The following is an 18,274-nucleotide window of genomic DNA, read 5'->3' on the forward strand; positions in this document are numbered from 1 at the left end:
AAAAGCCCTCGCCACGGTGCTCAGAGTGCCCACGGCCTACCCCACCCCAAAAACATCCCCAGCACCCCCACCAGAGCACCTGCGGCCTACCCCCCACCCCAAAAACCCCCGCCACCCCACCGTGGCGCCCAGAGCACCCGCGGTCTACCCCCCAAAAAGCCCCTGGCACCCCCGCCACGGCACCCGGAGCTCCCGCGGCCTACCCCCTGCCCCCCCAAAAGCCCCCGCCGCGGTGGCAGGAGATTGACCCAGTGGCAGGAGATCAACCCAGTTGTCTTGTTGATAATCTGTAAAGCAACGGATATATTGCTCCAAGGTTTGATTGACCCTCTCTGCTTGTCCATCAGTCTTAGGGTGATAAGCGCTGCTTAGTCCCCTCTCCACCCCCATCAGTTTCATAACCTCCCCCCAGAATTTAGACATGAATTGAGACCCCCTGTAGGAGACCACCTTGGTGGGGAGCATGTGTAATCGCATCACGTCACGAAGAAAAGCTTTGGCAAATGCCCTAGCAGTTGGCAGGGAGGCAAATGGGATAAAATGTGCTTGCTTGGAAAACAAATCCACCACCACCCATATAACAATCATCGTTTTACTCTGCGGGAGATCAGTAATAAAATCCATGGATATAACTTCCCAGGGGCGGCTTGGCGTAGGCAGTGGGTGCAACAGCCCTGGAGGTCTCCCTGGTCGAGGTTTACTCATGGCACAGATCTGACAGGACTTGACAAAGGAAGATAAATCCTTGCGCATCTGCGGCCACCAAAATTGACGATGCAATAGCTGAAGAGATTTAACGAATCCCGGGTGGCCCGACAGTTTGGAGCCGTGTACTGCTTGCAACACCTCCCCCCTGAGGGAAAGGGGAACGAACAGTTTATGTCCCCGATACCAACAGCCATCTGCCCATAGCTTGAAATCGCCCTCTGCTTCAAGCACTGCCTTGTCGCCCTCCGAGAAGGCGGAGGCAAACTTAATGTGCCAAGTTTCCTCCCCTGCCCCTTTTGGCTGGGAAGGGTGGGAGTTCTGCGTCATGAGGGGCGGAGGGTCGCGGTGAGCTTGGCTGCGTGTCGTCACCGCTCCACCCAAATGTGAAGGCGTGAACACCGAGTCCAAAACAACTTCCCGTTGGCTATCGTGTTGGGGTAGGCGGGACAAGGCATCGGCCAGTGAATTTGCTGAGCTGGGGAAATGATGGAGGGTGAACTGGAATTTGGAAAAGAAATCTGCCCAGCAGAGCTGCTTGGCATTGAGACACCAAGGCGTTTTGAGCGTTTCTTATGATCTGTCCACACCTGAAACGGGACTCGCGCCCCCTCCAATCAGTGCCTCCAGGTAGAAAGGGCGAGTTTTATTGCCCCCGCCGCCTCCTCCCAAGCAGACCAGTTCTGTTCAGTGTCATTAAACTTCCTGGACACGTATGCCAAAGGATGAAGCAACCCATCCCCTCCCTCTTGGAGGATGCCCCCCCCCCATGGCCACATCCGACGCATCAGTTTGCACAGTGAATTTTTTCGTTTCATTGGGGTGGGCAAGGACTGGCTCCGAAGTGAACAATGCTTTGAGGCGTTCAAATGCCTCCTGACACTCCTTACTCCATGGCAACGTTGAGCCCAGCTTCGTAGCCTCCGGGCCCTTTCCCTTAGTTTTTAATAAGTCTGTGAGTGGTAAGCTGACCTGGACAATATTGGGCAAAAAAATTCTGTAAAAGTTCACAAATCCAAGAAATGATTGGAGTTGGCGTCGGGTGCAGGGTACCCCCCACCCCAGCACATCACGTATCTTCCCCAGATCCATTTCTAGACCCCGGTCAGAGATTCGATACCCCAAAAAGTCAGTGTGTGTCTTTGACGGCTTTGACGTCAGCCTTTGACGGCTGCGGCCTGTTTCATAAGTCCACCGATGATGCGCTCAGAGACGTGGATGAGAGCCGCAAGCGTGCTCGGAACTTGGGAGTATGTACGCCCTACCATGGAGGCTGCAGTATGTCCAGTGCCCCCGGTCTCCAACCCAACCAGAGACCTGGAGACGCCGACCATACGTGTCTAAACAGCAGTACCAGCAGGACTGCACTCACCAAGAGGGCCACTCAGCAGCCTAAGCAGTCCTTTTGACGGTGTGGGGGTGTCAGCTAGCTGCCATGCTTTCTTTGTTTTCTTTGGTCTCTGACTTTTGCGCAGCCGCACATGCTTGCTTTGCTTAGCTGCCGTGGGTAACATAAGGGAGGCGCTCTCCCCCCCCCCCCTGCAAACTGGTTCAGCCAGATAATGCTATCAATATAACCTTGAAGGGAAGGGAGGGCTTGAATTCCACTAGGGGTGTGAATATTTCTGCTCTCGTGGGATTGGGGTGAGTCTCCCGTTCATGATGTAAAATTCCGCCGGGAGAATTCCCCCGCGCGCGCGCTTGGATTTCATTTGCTTAGCTAGATGCAGCATCAGAGTATATGTATGGCTCCCCTTGCACTAATCATTATTCCTGACAATGTACCTGTACCACTTGGCAACAGACTAGTATTCCAATAAAACATAGCCTTTTCAGGAGAGTGTGTTTGGACCTGCTTGCTGTTGACCCTGACAGGGGGCCATGGCCGGGAGTACCATTGGTACCGGCAACTTAGGGCTGGGCACTCGGCTCTGGCCCTACGTCAGTTTGTGGGAACAAATCACAAACGATCACTGGGTCTTGACTATTATAAGGATTGGTTACGCAATAGAATTCGATTCGTGCCCAGACACCTGTCAGAACCCACAGCCAACAACAAAGTACACGCATTCAGGAATGGTTATACTTTTATTGCAGAGCTATAGATGCAGTAACATAAGCACTGTTAAGAATGGTGGTGGCCCCATGGGCATTATAGGATATAGGGTATTCGTTTGCACCCCCCCACAGCACTGGCCAATTAGGCACCCTCCCGCGCGAGAGTAAAGGCTTAGAGACCGTTAAGTAGCTGAAGCTGATAACGAACACTCTCCCACGGCACCTAGGGCAATCCCAGACACCATAACACCCTCCTGCACGTCTGTATCGATAAGCGTTTCGGCGCACAGTAGAGACAACACAGAAAGGAATGCAGTAGCAATTAACCTGAAAGGAAAGCAATAGCAATTACCCAGACACAGAACAACCTCCCCAACCTTCATGGCAGCATAGCTGACAACAACCCCAATGTAGTGGCTACGCCACTGACACAGCTGTTGTGGGAGGAGGTAGCGAACCTCGTGACAAAGGGCGCAATAGAGCCCGTGCCGTTAACTCAGTGGGGACAGACCTACTACTAGAGGTACTTCCTGATCCCGAAAAGAGATGGGTCCAAGAGGCCCATTCTGGACTTGAGAGGGCTGAACCGACACATCGGAAGAAGGAAGTTCCGCATGGTGACGCTCCAGTCTATCCTGCCGTTAATCACTCGGGGTGTGTGGATGGCATCAATAGACGTGAAGGATGCCTACTTCCATATCACGATATGCTCGCAGCATCGTCAGTACCTGCAGTTCCAGGTAGGACAACAACATTACCAGTACAGGGCGCTCCCATTCGGCCTCTCGACAGCACCATGCATCTTCACCAAGTGCATGGCCGTAGTGGTTGCTTACCTGCAAGTGAGGGGAATGTTGGTGTTTCCCCTACATCGACGACTGGCTCCTGGTCATTCCCACGCAGGGGGGACTACAGCGGAACATCACAGAGACTTTGAACCTGCTCAGCCGCTTAGGCCTTTGTGTGAATCTGAAAAAATTGCATCTACTGCCATTGCAACAACTCAAATTCATAGGTGCGCTTCTGGATTCTACGGTTTCTATGGCCTTTCTTCTGAAGACCAGGGCTATAACTATTCAGAGCCTGGCTTCGGACTGCATTACTCGCCCAGCCTAGACGGCGGGGGTGGTCCAGCGGTTGTTAGGACTGATGGCGGCTATGACGGCCGTCGTGCCGGTGGCACAGCTCAAAATGCGCGTCCTGCAGCTTTGGTTCCTCCGCCGCTACAACCCAGTAATGGTTTGTGCTTCACACAAGCTCATCATCCCTGGTGCCGTGATGAAATCTCTCCACTGGTGGACCGACATGCCCAACCTACTACAAGGGATGCCTTTTTGACAGCGCCCTATGGACCTAACTGTCTTTACAGATGCCTCCCTGTGGGGGTGGGGGCGCACACTATGGGGAACTGTCGGTCCAGGGCCAGTGGCCAGAGGCCCAGAGAAACTGCCACATCAATATCCTGGAACTAAGGGTGGTCAGCCATGTCTTGCGTTCCCTCGTGCCTATCCTGAGGGACCAGTTGGTGTTGATTGCTACGGACAATGTAACAGCAATGTATTACATCCTGAAGCAGGGCGGGACGGCCTCGGCTCGTCTGTGCAAGTTGGCTATAGAGTTATGGGAATGGTGTCTACAGCAGAATATCTGGCTCAGCGTAATACATGTGCCAGGTGCGGACAATGTCCAGGCAGACGATTTGAGCCAGAGGGCGTCGAAGCACCCACCCAGCCATCCCCACTGCTGACATCATCTCTGGTTGGATACACGGCCTCGGGGTGGTCGGCAGTGTGGGAGGGAACTGAGTGGGGGCGGAGTCCACCGTGGCTGTTGAGCATGCTCAGATGGAGCATGCTGCATGAGACCGTGGAGGACTCCGCACTTGGAAAGCTGTCACTAAAGCTTTTTAGGCTTCCCGACGGAGGTTTGACGTAGGCGTAAAACCCATGGTGTGTGGCCTGCACAGATGACCACTCGAAGATCATCAGTTACAGGTAAGCAACCTGTTTTTCTCAGATGCTTCAGTAATCTTCCTCAGGTGCATTAAAGAAAACCAATCAATTTAGTTAAAGGAACATGTTTGCCCTACAGGAGAGATGGAATTTTCGGAAGATGTCCTGACTGCGTCACCTGCCTCCATTCAGTTCACCCACCACTCTTATCCCCACATGGTGAGAGAGCTGAAGAAGACGGCCTCCAGGTGTTCCCACATCGCCCAGCTGTACAGCATTGGCCGAAGCTTTGAAGGGAAAGACCTCTTTGTGATCGAGTTTTCTACCAGCCCTGGAAGACATGAGCTGTGTGAGTAGTACATGTCTGGACATCCAAAGAGACATGAGGGTCATTGTCAGATTGTTTTAAATCCACACCCTGCTTCATTTCCACAGTAAGCAGTTGGCCCCTGGAGCGGTTGTTAGCTTCACGAGAGGAAAAGGGGAGGTCCAGGACAAGTTGCAGGGGTGGTCATGTCCTTGCTGTACCTGAGACCTTCCGTGGTGACACCACATCAGGGTGGCCTAACTTGGCCTCCGGCAGCTTTGTGTATCCACAGTCATCCAGATCCTGTTCCCTGTCCCCCCAGCTACTGGGTAACAAGAACGGCAGGCACAGGCTCACCACGGAGCCATGCAAGGGGTTTTCCCGGCGAGAGCAGAGAGACAGCGGAAGCAGCTGATCCAGAAGGTCCAACTTAGACTTCCTGCTTCTTTGAAGGGGGCGGGGCTGTGAGGCTCTGGTTCCAGAGGAGCTCTTGGCAGGGGGCTGAGCAAAACGGGCTCAGCCTGGCACTTCACAAGGGAGGCACGGGACAGGTCACCTGGCTCCAGGCTGGCGGCTCCCCCCAAGGGAGGGTTCTGCCGATGCTGCAGGTGCTGCTGCTGGGACTTGTGGCTTCTCGTCAGAAGGATGACGGCGGGAACCAGGTCCTGCTCGAGGGTGGGGTGGCACCTCCAGAGCTGGGCCTATTGAGGCTCACTCCTCACCTCACGCCCTCCTTGTGAGTTGAGCACCGAGCTGCAGCTGCCGCCAACTCTTTTGGAAACACTGGGAAGAACTCTCTCCAGATTCAGAGCATTCACCATGCCATGTTTACCCCAAAGGAAGACGAACCTGAGTGTAAGATGACCCCCCCCCCTCTCTCTTTCCCCGGGGTCCCAGCTTATTTTGCACCCTAGGCGAGGATCCCTTCTGGCGCCCCCCCTTTTTTTCTCTAACATATACCCCCCCCCAAGATGGCAGGAGGGCCCGCTTTTTCAAGGGTGGGAGCTATTTTTTGCATGTTAAAACTGTCTAATAGGAACTCCCCTTCAAAGAAGCCCATGGTCGCTGCATTTCTCTCTGCCAGGACCGGAAAGTTTATCCTCCACACACAAACAATTTACTTGTTGTGAGTAAACCTTCCCAGGCCCCGCTTGCAGGGCTCTTTTCCTCGTTGCAAATCTGAAGCCTTTTTGTGGGTCTCTCTGGCCATTCAGCAGCAAATCTCCCCCCCCATGCCTTGCCCCAGACCTTTTCCTCTCCCCCCCACACACACTTGCCTGGCCTGGAGGGGTAGCAGGTTTGGTCTGAAGCAAGAGAACAAAGCTGTTAAGAGTCTGCCCGGACCCGTACTTTGCTCGGTTTAACCCTTCCAGACTGAGGGAAGAGTGGTGGAGCTTTTCAGTCTTGCTGAGAGAGGGAAAGTGCCGCTGTCATGTCCTTTTTATTTTTGATGGGGAGTTTGATATTCAAGGGTTTCAAAAGGCAAACAACAGAGCTTGATTTTTTAAATTGCCTGTCCCTGAAGAGCCCCTCCCCTACCGAGAGAGACACTCGCAGGAGCGGTCCCCCCCTCTGGGGGTTTCTCGCCTCACTCCTCTGCTCCGCCCCCCCCCGATGGAACAGTGCCTGCTCCAGGGGCTTTAGGGGACCACCTTCCTTGACAGGGAGGCAACAGCTGGCTCCTCCTCCGGGCTCCCTCACCTGCCTTCTTGCTGGGGTGCCTGCCCGGGGGCAGGAGGCGTGGGGGGGTCGAATCCTTCCTCCCAGGTGGGACCCAGGGACTGGAAACAGCTGCTGCTGCCGCCCTCGGAGGGGCTCCTCCGTGCGGGAAAGGTGGGATCCAACAGCTAGGTTCCTTTAACCCCTTCAGAGTTGCAGTTGCAGAGCCAGGAAAGAAGGGGCTACTCCCACCCTCCCCGTTGAGAGCAGTGCCCAGAGGCGGTTGCTCTCCTCTCCTCCCCACCATGCCGGGTGCTCAGCTCAAGCCGCCAAATCGCTCGCTCACAAGTTGAATGCCAGAATTTTTGCTCACAAGGCTCCACAGCTTAGAGGGAGCAGCATTGGCCTCTGGGGTCTCCATTGCCAGAGATATCGGGATCCCAGTCTCCCCCCCCCTCCAAACAGCCTACCCGCCATTCCGTGCAGAGGGCAACCTGTTTGCTGCTCAGTGGTAAACACACGGGTGGCGGGGGCGAGGCGCATGCCTACATCAGAGAAGAAACTGACTTTCGCGGGGCTGGATGGCAGCAACCGCCCTCCCGCTGGAGAATCAGCCTATGGAACGCAGCGAGAGAGCAAGGGCTGCTGGGGCAGACCTCCCCAGAGGGCTCTGCTTGGGCCTGGTGCCATGCAGAAAGGCAGGCAGGCAGGCAGGAAGGGAGCTGACGTGGTGAGGACGGCTGTTTGCACCCTTCGCCGCAACCGCGGGCGGGCGGGCTGGCTGGCGGGGGTGGGGTGGGGTGAGTGCTCCTGGCTGCCAGGCGACGCCGACACCGCCCCCGTCCCCATTGCGGCAGCAGTAACGCCAGCAGGAGGGAGGCTGGTGGTGAGCCCGGAGGGAAGCAGAGGCGCGGCTGAGGGAGGCGGATGGCCAGGCACGGTTGGGCATCCCGGGCAGGCAGAGGAGGAGGCCGTAGGCTTTTGGCAGGGGCTGGGGGGCTTTGGCAGGGGGCGGGTCCAGTTTGGCGCCCTTAGGGCCGGCCCGCGCTCTAGGCGAATGCCTAGTTCGCCTAGCGGGTGAGCCGGCCCTGCCTGCGAGTCAGCTGATGGAGGGGGGCACACTCCGCTCTCTGCCTGTTGTCTTTTTGCTGTCAGAAGGTGTACAAATAGGGAGGAGAGAGAGAGTCCCGCCCCCCAAGAATGGCCCACCCTATCTAAAGCCAAGAGGACTGTGAAAATCACCTACCTTTTAGGGGAATATGGTATTTACAAATAGGCTTAGTTAGATCTTGATTAGTAAATTTCTGACTTTTTAAGAGGCATAATGATCAATGAACCAATATTTGCCTCTGCCTTCTCCAATTTGGAAAGCATCCAAATAAGAAAATCTATCCTGCTTTATTTCTTCACAGTTAAGCCAGAGTTTAAATACATTGGCAACATGCATGGGAATGAAGTTGTGGGGAAAGAATTATTAATCTATCTTGCTCAGTACCTGTGCTCTGAATACCTTCTTGGAAATCCAAGGATCCAGACTTTGATCAACAACACCCGAATCCACCTCCTCCCTTCCATGAATCCAGATGGGTATGAACTTGCAGCAGAAGAGGTACATACCCAGCAAGCGCTAGACGAAGCAGAATCTTGTGTGTGGAATAACAGGAAATGTAAATTCTAGAGGGTATTTTCGTATTTTGTGAGATGGCCTTGGTGGGAGGGAGGTTCTGCTTTTCACAGAAGAAACTTCATAAGTTGGGGGAGGAGCTCCCAAGGCTTTGGGGATTTGGAGAGTAAGCTCTGGGATTCAAAGACCTCAAAGACCTCCTTCTCTCATGTGAGTCCAGCCAGATCATCCGCAGAGGCCCTGTCCTGCATCCCCCCCCCCGAAGTAAAATGGTTCACAGAGGCCTTTTCTGTTTCCAAACGTCTTGGGCAAGAGAAGTTCACTTTGCAGGCAGCAATGTGTTGTTGTCTTTCTGGACAGATCCAGGTGGGCAGCCATGGTGGAGTCCAGACTGGGCACCTTGAAGACCAACCGAGTTTTATTCACGGTATAAGCTTTCGGGTGCAATACCCTGAACAAAACTTTGCTGGTCTTAAAGGTGCCCCTGGACTCAAACGTTGTTCTGTCTTTCTGGAGGCTTTGAAGGGCAGAATTGGATTCTTTCAGAAAGTTTTTGGAGGGTAGATGTTACTGCTGTCTTTTGTTTGCATGGTGACTTGCTGCTTTGACGTGTGTATTTTACATTGCTTGATTTTCAAGGGCTGTTGTGACGCAGCGGCTGTCGCTGGTTTTTAACAAATAATTTCTCCCAAAACCGCTTAGAGTGGCACTGAGCCAGTGAGGCTTCCAGCCTTTCTCCAAACATTTAACTCTTTCTTATCTGTATCATTATTTGTAACTCTTCACCACAAAAGGGAAACTCAGAAGAGTCAAATTACAAGAAGGTGCTTGGAAGCTATTTAAAACCACACTTACCAAGGCCCAGAGATAATGCATTCCCCAGGCTGGGAGAAATACTGCAGAATGTCAAAGGACGTCCGCATGGTTAATGACCCAAGTCAATAAAGGCGTAAAAGGCAAAAAGTTGCCTTCATGACTACAATGGACAGATTGTTCGGATCCTTGGAAACTGTGATATAGATGTTTGCTATGGACCTGTCAGACAGACATTATCCTTGCTGGTTGCAAAAGGGATTTTTAAAAGTCTTCTGGGAAGAAACTGGTTCATGCCTTTGAGAAACAGTGACTTGCAGTCTGAAAAAGAACAGGAGCTGTATTCTGTTTTGACGTATTTATTTATTTATTTTATATACCGCCCTCCCCGGATGGGCTCAGAGCAGTGTACAACAATTAAATAATACAATTAAAATAGCATTAAAATAACAATTTGCATAGAATAATTTCAAATGAAAACAGAATTTGAGGAGCAGATTGCTGAAAACACCAAGGCAAACCACAAGCGTTTCTTCAGGAGCCAGAAACCAGCCAGTGAGGCTGTGACGCCTTTGGAGGACCATGGAATAAAAAGACAGCTAAAAGAAAATGGGGAGATAGCAGAGAAGCTGAATGGATTCTTATCATCTGTGTTCACTGTAGAAAGTGTAGGGCGAGTACCCACACCACAGCCACTCTTTTCAGGAAGGGTTTCTAAAGAACTGTGTCAAATTGAGGTGACGAGAAATGAAGTTCTAGACCTACTGAGGAAATTAAAAACCAGTAAATCTCTGGGTCCAGATGGCATAACACCTGAATTCTGAGGGAACTCAAATGTGATTTTTTTGATCTAGTGACCAGTCTAATAACTTTTATAATACCTTTCGATTTATTGATCGCTCAATCCTGCAGAGCTGCTGGCTCTGAGCGATTTACAGTTACACAGGTTTTCACAAGGGACTAACAATGATAGGGGTAAGGGAGGACAACATATAATTCTTTAAATCGCACACATTTGCAGCCGACAGTGGTTTTGTTCAGCTGTAGGCTTCAGTCGTGTTCCGGGCGGCATTCATTTCGGCTTGGCTTGATGACGTTAGTTCTTCCTGGGCTGCTTTGAGTCGTAGCGCCGCACTGCCACCGCCTGGCCGGATTGGCCCATTACAGGCTTCTTGATGCCGAAGAGGTCTTTTTTCTAGGCTTCGGAGCTTACGAGCTGGACATTCCATTTGCCGGCTAACATGTCCCCCACGGGGGTTTAGTGTGCCCACCCTCTCTAAGGAGTGGTACCCATTTTATCTACTCACCGAAGCTTTCGAACCGCTGGGTGGACGGCGAGCTGGGGACAAGGCTGGTAGCTCACACCCGCGTGGGCTAGAACTGACAGCAACTCTGTTCAGTTCAGATGTTAACCAGAGGATAAATTGTTGCTAAAATTAACCCCTGTAACAGAGGATTGGAGAGCAGCAAATGTCACACGGAGTTTTAAGAATGGGATCCAGATGTAGGGTTGCCAACCTCCAGGCGGTGGCTGGAGATCACCTGGGATTACAACTGGCTCCAGGCGACAGAGATCAGCTCCCTTGGAGAAAATGGCTGCTTTGGAACATGGACTCTGCGGCATTATACACTACTGAGGTCCCTCCCCTCCCCAAACCCCGCCCTCCTCAGGCTCCACCCCCAAAATCTCCAGGTATTTTCGAACCCAGAGCTGGCAACCCTATCCAGATGGGAATTAGGAAGTTACAAGCCAGTTAACCTAATGTCTGTCCAGGGTAAATTAGTAGAACCTGATAAAGTTATTAAGCACACTGAACAAAACCTCTTGAGAGGGACTCAGCATGGCTTCTGCAGAGGGAAGTCCTGCCTCACCAAAACCTTTGGAGTTCTTTGAGAAAGTAAACAAGCATGTAACTAATGGTGATCCGTTAGACATTATATATTTGAACTTCCAAAAGCCTTTTGGTGAGGTACCTCTCTAAAGACCCCTGAATAAGCTTTGCAGTCATGGGATAAGTGGACGGTTCTCTTATGGATTAAAAATTGGTTAAATGGCAGGAGTAGGAGTAGACGGACAGGGCTCTCAATTAAGGAAAGGGAGCAGGACAGTCCTACAGTGATCGGATTTGGGACTGGGGCTCTTCAACCTGTTCATAAATGAGCTGGAACTAGGGCCAAGTAGCACCCAAGTCTGCAGATGAAGCAAAATGGTGAAAACTGAGGATGACTGTGAAGAGGATGACAGGAAGATCTTCAAAAATTGGGTGAGTGGGCAACAGTGTGGCAAATGAGGCTCAATGTAAGTAAGTGTAAGGTGATGCACATTGGGTCAAAAAAAATCCCAGCGTCAAGTATAGTCTTAATGGGGCCTGCACTTGCTGGAACTGAGCGGGAAAGGGGCCTTGGGATCAGGTGGACAGCTCATGGAAAATATTGGTGCAGTGGTGAAAAAGGCTAACTCCATGCTGGGGATTATTATGAAAAGGACTGAAAAATAGACAGTGTTGTACTGTGTGCATTTCTGATCACCATGTTTCAAAAAAGACATTGCAGAGCTGGAAAAAGTACAGGAGAGGGCCACCAAGATGATTAAGGGACTGGATCCCCTTTCTTATGAGGAAAGGTTGAAGAGCCTGGGAGTTTTCAGTTTAGGAAAAAAGACAATTGAGAGGGGACATGTATCAAATTATACGCGGGGCAGAGAGTGGGTAGACAGAACTTTTTCTTCCTCTCCCCAAATACTAGAACTCCTCTGTGTTCAGTGAACAGTAGTTAATGAATTAGTAGTCGATTCAAGAGGGACAAAATGAAATACTTTACTTCTTTATGCAATGAGTGATTAAAATGTGGGATTCACAGCCAGAGAATGTAGTGATAGCCACAAGCCAGGCTTTAAAAGGGGATGGGACAAATTCATGGAGCATAGGCTAGTAGCTATGGTGGCTAAAGGGATCAGCAAGCCTCTGAAGAGCAGTGCCAAAAAGCAACATCAGGTGAAGGCCTTGGCCTCTATACCTTGTTGTTGGCCATCCATAATAACCAGCTGCTTACCATGTGAGATAGAATGCTGGACTACATGGACAACTGGTCTTCTCTAGCAGAGACCTTCTCACATTCTTATACTCTTACTAGGAATAAGGCCCATTGTGGAAAAGGCTCTAGAAAGAGGCTCTGGGCGGGTGCCCTGGCTTTGGGCACTCAGCATCAATTTGCTGTGGTGACCTCAGCAAGGTATGATGACAGAGCTTACCATTTTCTCCAAGGCAACTGATCTCTGCCATCTGAAAAGCAGTTGTAATTCTGAGTGATCGTCAGCCCTCCCCTTGAGATTGGCAACAATAGTTCCCCAGGAGGAAACAGCTGGTTTGGAGGGTGGAGTCTATGGCAGTGTACCTGTCTGAGGACTCACCCCTCCTCAACCCCACCCTTTCCAGGCTCCACCCCTCAAATCTCCAGGAATTTCCCAACCCCGGAGGTGGCAACCCTAGCTCCTTCCCTGCCAACCATCAACGTCCTGTTTTCTGCCCCTCTTGAGTTCAGGTTTCCATCTCCTCCACCCTCCCTGCAGCCTTTATCTAGGAAAAGTACAGTCTTTCTCCACAGTGGGGACCAAAGCAGCTCACATCATTCTCCTCTTCCCCTTTTGATTTGCACAACAACCATGTGAGGTAGGTTAGGCTGAAAGTCTGTGAGTTGTCTGACATCACCTAATCAGTGTCCACAGGAAAAACCAGGGTCCGGCAGACCCTGCTCTGAAGCGCTAACTGCTACATCACACTGGCTGTCATGGGGGCCACCTCAGCAGGGTATAATGACATAGAGCCCACCATTTTCTCGAGGGGAACTGATCTCTGCCATCTGGAGAGCAGCTGTAATTTTGAGTCCTCTCCAGCTCTCACCTGGAGATTGGCAACAATGGTTCCCAGGAGGAAATGGCTGGTTTGGAGGGTGGAGTTTATGGCATTGTACCTGTCTGAGGTCCCACCTCTCCACAAACCCCACACTTTCAAGGTTCCACCCGTCAAATCTCCAAGGATTTCCCAACCTAGAGTTGGCAACCCTATCTCCTTCCCAGCCAACCATCAGCGTACTGTTATCTGTCCCTCTGACTTCAGCTTTCCATCTCCCCACCACCACCTGCAGCCTCTACTTAGGAAATGTACAGGCTTTTTCCTCCTCAGTGGGGACCCAAGCAGGAGGGAAGTGACCTCAGCATGGTATAATGACATAGAGTCCACCCTGCAAAGCAGCCGTTTTTTCAAGGGGGGGGGACTCCAAAAACAACATCAGTGATAAAAATAACGAAGAGCCAATAAAGATAAGTTGCAAAAACGTTTACTGAAGTATTTCTGTAGTTCTGTAAGGAATATCCTGTCATCGCTCACACGCTAACGAATACTGCGCAACGTGAATATTCGTTTCGCAATATTTACTTTATCTAAGCATGTAGCAATCCCAATTCTTATCAAATACTACTTATGAACTCTTGCTGGAAACATTCCATGTTGACTAATAACAGGACCCAAGGTCTTCACAATGTCAAGACCTTGGGTCCTGTTATTAGTCAACATGAAATGTTTCCAGCAAGAGTTCATAAGTAGTATTTGCTAAGAATTGGGATTGCTACATGCTCAGATAAAGAAGAAGAAGAGATTGGATTTATACCCCGCCCTTCACAACCCAAAGGTGTCTCAGAGTGGCTTACAAACTCCTTTCCCTTCCCCTCCCCACAACAGACAGCCTGTGAGGTAGGTGGGGCTGAGAGAGCTCTTGACAGAAACTGCTCTTTTTCAAGAACAGCTCTTATCAGAACTACGGCTTGCCCAAGGTCATCCAGCCAGATGCAAGTAGAGGAGTGGGGAATCAAAAGTGGAGGAGTGGGGAATCAAATAAAGTAAATATTGCGAAACGAACATTCACATTGCATGGTATTCGTTAGTGTGTGAACGATGACAGAAGGATATTCCTTACAGAAATATTTCAGTAAATGTTTTTGCAACTTATCTTTATTGACTCTCTGTTATTTTTATCACTGGTGTTGTTTTTGGAGTTCCATCTCTTCTCGTGATCTCTCATTTTGGCTTCCACTGTTTTTTCAAGGGGAGCTGATCTCTGCCATTTGGAGAGCAGTTTTAATTCCGAGTGATCTCCAGCCTTCACCTGGAGACTGGCAGCAATGGTTCCCCAGGAGGAAAAGTAAGTTCTTTCTCCGCAGTGGAGTCCAAAGCAGCTTATATCATTCTCCTCTCCCTCTTTTGATCTGTACAACAACCCTGTGAGTTGGCTACGCTGAAAGTCTGTGAGTGGTCCGAAATCACCCACTCAGCTTCCACAGCAAGAACCTGGGTCTGACAAACTCTGCTCTGAAGCACTAACTGCTATGCTTATGGTAGCCAACCTCCAGGTGGAGCGTGAAGATTGCCAGGTATCACGACTGAACTCCAGGCAACAGATCTCTCTCCCCCTGGAGAAAATAACTGCTTTGGACGGTGGACTTTATGGCATTCTATTCAGCTGAGGCCTCTCCCCTCCCCAAACTCTGGCTTCTGCAGACTCCACCACAAAATCTCCAGGAATTTCCCATCCTGGGGCTGGTAACCCTACTCAAGACTGGCCTCAATGAGTTCCCCACAAAGGCCAAAAGAAGCCTGGAAAGGGTCTCCTGCCTTTGCCTTTTTACTGACAGAACCAAGCTTGGTTGCCTAGCAGCCACTGAAAGAAAAGTTAGCCCCACAGCAGGAGAAGAGAATGGTTTGACAGCTGGTGGCCCACCTCAGTAGCCAGCCTGTGGCAGAGGAGCCAAGCAGAAGCAGAAGCGTCTTTGTCAGGAGAGACAGCCATTTTGGCAGTTTATTCTGTCAGGGAAGAGTGTTCAGGCTGGCAGTTGGCGGGAGAGAGGATTGGACCCAGCCCCCAGCCAATGCTATGTTAGTACTGTTGAGTGACAGTTGACTGGCAAATGGCTGGTGGAGCACACAGCACAGCCAATGAAAGAGCCAGTGCCAATACATTGGGCAATTATATATATATATAGGACGCCAGTTTGGTGTCGTGGTTAAGTGTGCGGACTCTAATCTGGGAGAACTGGGTTTGATCCCCCACTCCTCCACATGCAGCTGCTGGATGACCTTGGGCAAGTCATAGTAGAGCTGTTCTTGAAAAAGAGCAGTTCTCTCAAGAGCTCTCTCAGCCCCAGCTACCTCACAGGGTGTCTGTTGTGGGGAGGGGAAGGGAAAGGAGTTTGTAAGCCGCTCTGAGACTCTGAAGGGCAGGGTATAAATCCAGTCTCCTCCTCCTCCTTCATGTTTGTGACTGTTCTGAATGCTGTTGCCACTTACTACTTTAAGTGCATTGATTTTGCTGTTTAGTTGGTTTTAAGAAGCCTGATTTGCTGCTTGTCAATGAAGGTGAACGTGTGCATCTGCCACAATTGTGGGCCTTGTCTTTTTGTTCAATGCTTACCAGGGAGCTGGCTACAACGGCTGGACAAACGGGAGACAAACAGCTCAGAATCTTGACCTTAACAGGAACTTCCCCGATTTGACAGCTGAGGCTTACAGGCTGGCGAAGGTCAGAGGGGCACGGACTGACCATCTTCCTATCCCAGAGTCTTACTGGTGGGGAAAGGTACGGATGCCTAAGCAACACCATGTACCGGTGACACACCAGATGCTGGGAGCCCAAGTGAGACACGTATTTGACAATGTTGACAAGGTGGAATGTAAAGCAGTACCATATGTTTCATTATTCCATATAACAGTCACTGCAGTTACTGTGACAGTTGTCAAGATAGGTAGCTGCATTAGTCTGTCTGTTAGTCAAAATGATCAACTATTAAGGATCTTTGTTTGTCGGAAAGTCGTGGAAACTGGGCAGCTAGGTTATTAGCGCGCCGGGCGCTGGTGTATTCAGTCGATATCATCAAAACATCCATGAACACCTAACTGAAATTATACTGGATTGACTTATTTACCCCCGTGGTGTGATGCAACACTGTGTGGCGATTCCAGGGCTCTTTTATTACAGCACTATTTTAGAGCTATTTTTCTTTTAATTTCTCATTATTTTACGACGATGGCATTTTTTTACTGGTCGGAAATAGTCTGGACGGGCCAGAGAGGTCTGACCAACCTCGGTAACTCGAAACAGTAGAGTCTTTCTCTAAATAAACTTCAGACTCTATCCATAAATAGCAGTAGTAGTAGTAGGCCTGGCGTGATCTGGTCCATGGGGTCGCAAAGAGTCGGACTCGACTGTGCGACTGAACAACAACAACAACAACAACAAGCAGTAGAAAAGAGCAAGAGTCCAGGAGCACCTTAAAGACTAACAACATTTGTGGACGGGGAGGAGCTTTCGTGAGTCACTGCCCACTGATCATGTGCCGCTACAGATTTTGTTAGTCTTTAAAGGCGCTACTGGATTCCTGCTCTTTTCTAATGTCATCACCCTGTTTTTTAGGAGACACCTTGTAGCTTCCTCTAGTGATCAAGCAGTGCAGCCTTCATACTGTGTGTGATGCTCATGTGTCTTAATAAGAGCACCTTAAATGTTATCTTAATGTTTGCCGTTTTTGAAAATGTTCTTCAGGTAGCGCCGGAGACGAAAGCTGTGATGAAGTGGTTGAAGTCCATCCCCTTCGTCCTTTCTGCAAGTCTCCATGGGGGTGATTTGGTGGTTTCTTACCCTTATGACTATTCAAGGCATCCCCTGGAAGAGAAGATGTTCTCTCCTACCCCTGATGAGAAGGTAATGCCAAAGTGTCTAGCTGATGAGAAATTTAGCAAGGAAACAAAGACCAGTTATGCTGCTCATGTGCACTGTGTCAGTATTTTGGAACGAGGCCCTTTGTGCTTGAGAAGAAAATGGTCAAATCCTACTTGGTGTCTGAAAGTGTCCTGGTGAGCCTGAAATCCTTGTCAACAGAAGTAGCAAAAACAAGACCAGCTCTGAGTGAAATGAAGAGGGTGCCAGTAGGGGGCAGTGATGCTGCGTCTGTCAGAAGCCACACTTCCCAGTTGCTTCCTTTGGCAGCCAAGGAAATCAGTGGAATTTCCCAGCAAACATGCCTAGAATTAGACTCTGTGTGTGTGTCCGTCTCCCCCACCCCCGCCACCCGGACTTAATACGCATCACGGAATGTGTTTCCTTTCTCCTGTGCATTTTCTTGTTTTTAGACTGTGAATTAGAAGAGAAAGATCTGGATTTTTGGGTGGCTATTTAAACCCTGACATGTATATATCACAAGGTATCAAAATAGTTGTGAAGTATTTAAAAGTGAGGAGTTGGACTGAACCTGCTCCCAGAAAATAGGTGAGGCTCAATGTTAGTTTCTAGTGACCAAGACCCCAAACCAAATCTAAAGTCTCTTGGTGACTTTGAACCTGATTTGAACCTGAATTGTAAAACACAAAAAGGGGTATCTTGTTCAAAATAAGTGGCTCAATAGTGAGGAGATGCTTTGGAGGGAAGGTGGGGGGGGGGCGGGGTTCCCTTCTGCTCTGGCTATATTTGAAGCAACCCTGTTTGGCAGTGAGAAGAAGATGCTGCGCGTGAGAGACCAGGGGGCGGCAGGGCCGAGGACTTGTTGCCCTGGAGGCGAGGCCAGGCTGCCCCCCCCCACAGATGAACAGGGCCTCAGTGGGGAGGGTCCTTGAGTGGAGGGCTTCCCGGGCCCTGTGAGCTCTCCTTGGTGTTCTTCTATCAGGTCCAAACAGGGCAAATTTCCCCCCTTTCTTGTTAAGTTAGCGGGGCTTCTTGTAAGAAACATGTGGACAAGGGGGATCCAATAGATATTGTTTACCTTGACTTCCAGAAAGCTTTTGATAAAGTTCCTCATCAAAGGCTCCTAAGTAAGCTCAAAAATCATGGGATAGAAGGACAAGTCCTTTTATGGATCAAAAACTGGCTAATTCATAGATAAATGGGCAATTTTCTCAGTGGAGGGTGGTAAGCAGTGGGGTACCGCAGGGATCAGTACTTGGTCCACTGCTTTTTAACTTGTTCATTAATGATTTGGAGATGGGAGTAAGCAGTGAAGTGGCTAAATTTGCGGATGATACAAAGTTGTTCAGGGTGGTGAAAACCAGTGAGGATTGTGAGGCACTCCAAAGGGATCTGTCAAGGATGGGCGAGTGGGCGTCAACATGGCAAATG

General features: G+C 50.3%; 1 protein-coding gene across 1 annotated transcript in view; it reads left to right on the top strand.

Annotated features, from left to right (window-relative positions):
• Positions 1–18,274, top strand: part of CPZ (carboxypeptidase Z) — a 45,041-nt gene that overhangs the window by 6,469 nt on the left and 20,298 nt on the right. The window contains exons 2-5 of the mRNA XM_015421456.1: positions 4,855–5,064; positions 8,094–8,290; positions 15,584–15,745; positions 16,709–16,867. Of these exons, the coding sequence (XP_015276942.1) occupies positions 4,855–5,064; positions 8,094–8,290; positions 15,584–15,745; positions 16,709–16,867 (728 nt within the window). The remainder of the gene's footprint in view (positions 1–4,854; positions 5,065–8,093; positions 8,291–15,583; positions 15,746–16,708; positions 16,868–18,274) is intronic.

The sequence above is a fragment of the Gekko japonicus genome, unplaced genomic scaffold, assembly GCF_001447785.1.
Source record: "Gekko japonicus isolate JY-2015 unplaced genomic scaffold, Gekko_japonicus_V1.1 scaffold895, whole genome shotgun sequence".
Taxonomy (NCBI): Eukaryota; Metazoa; Chordata; class Lepidosauria; order Squamata; family Gekkonidae; genus Gekko; species Gekko japonicus.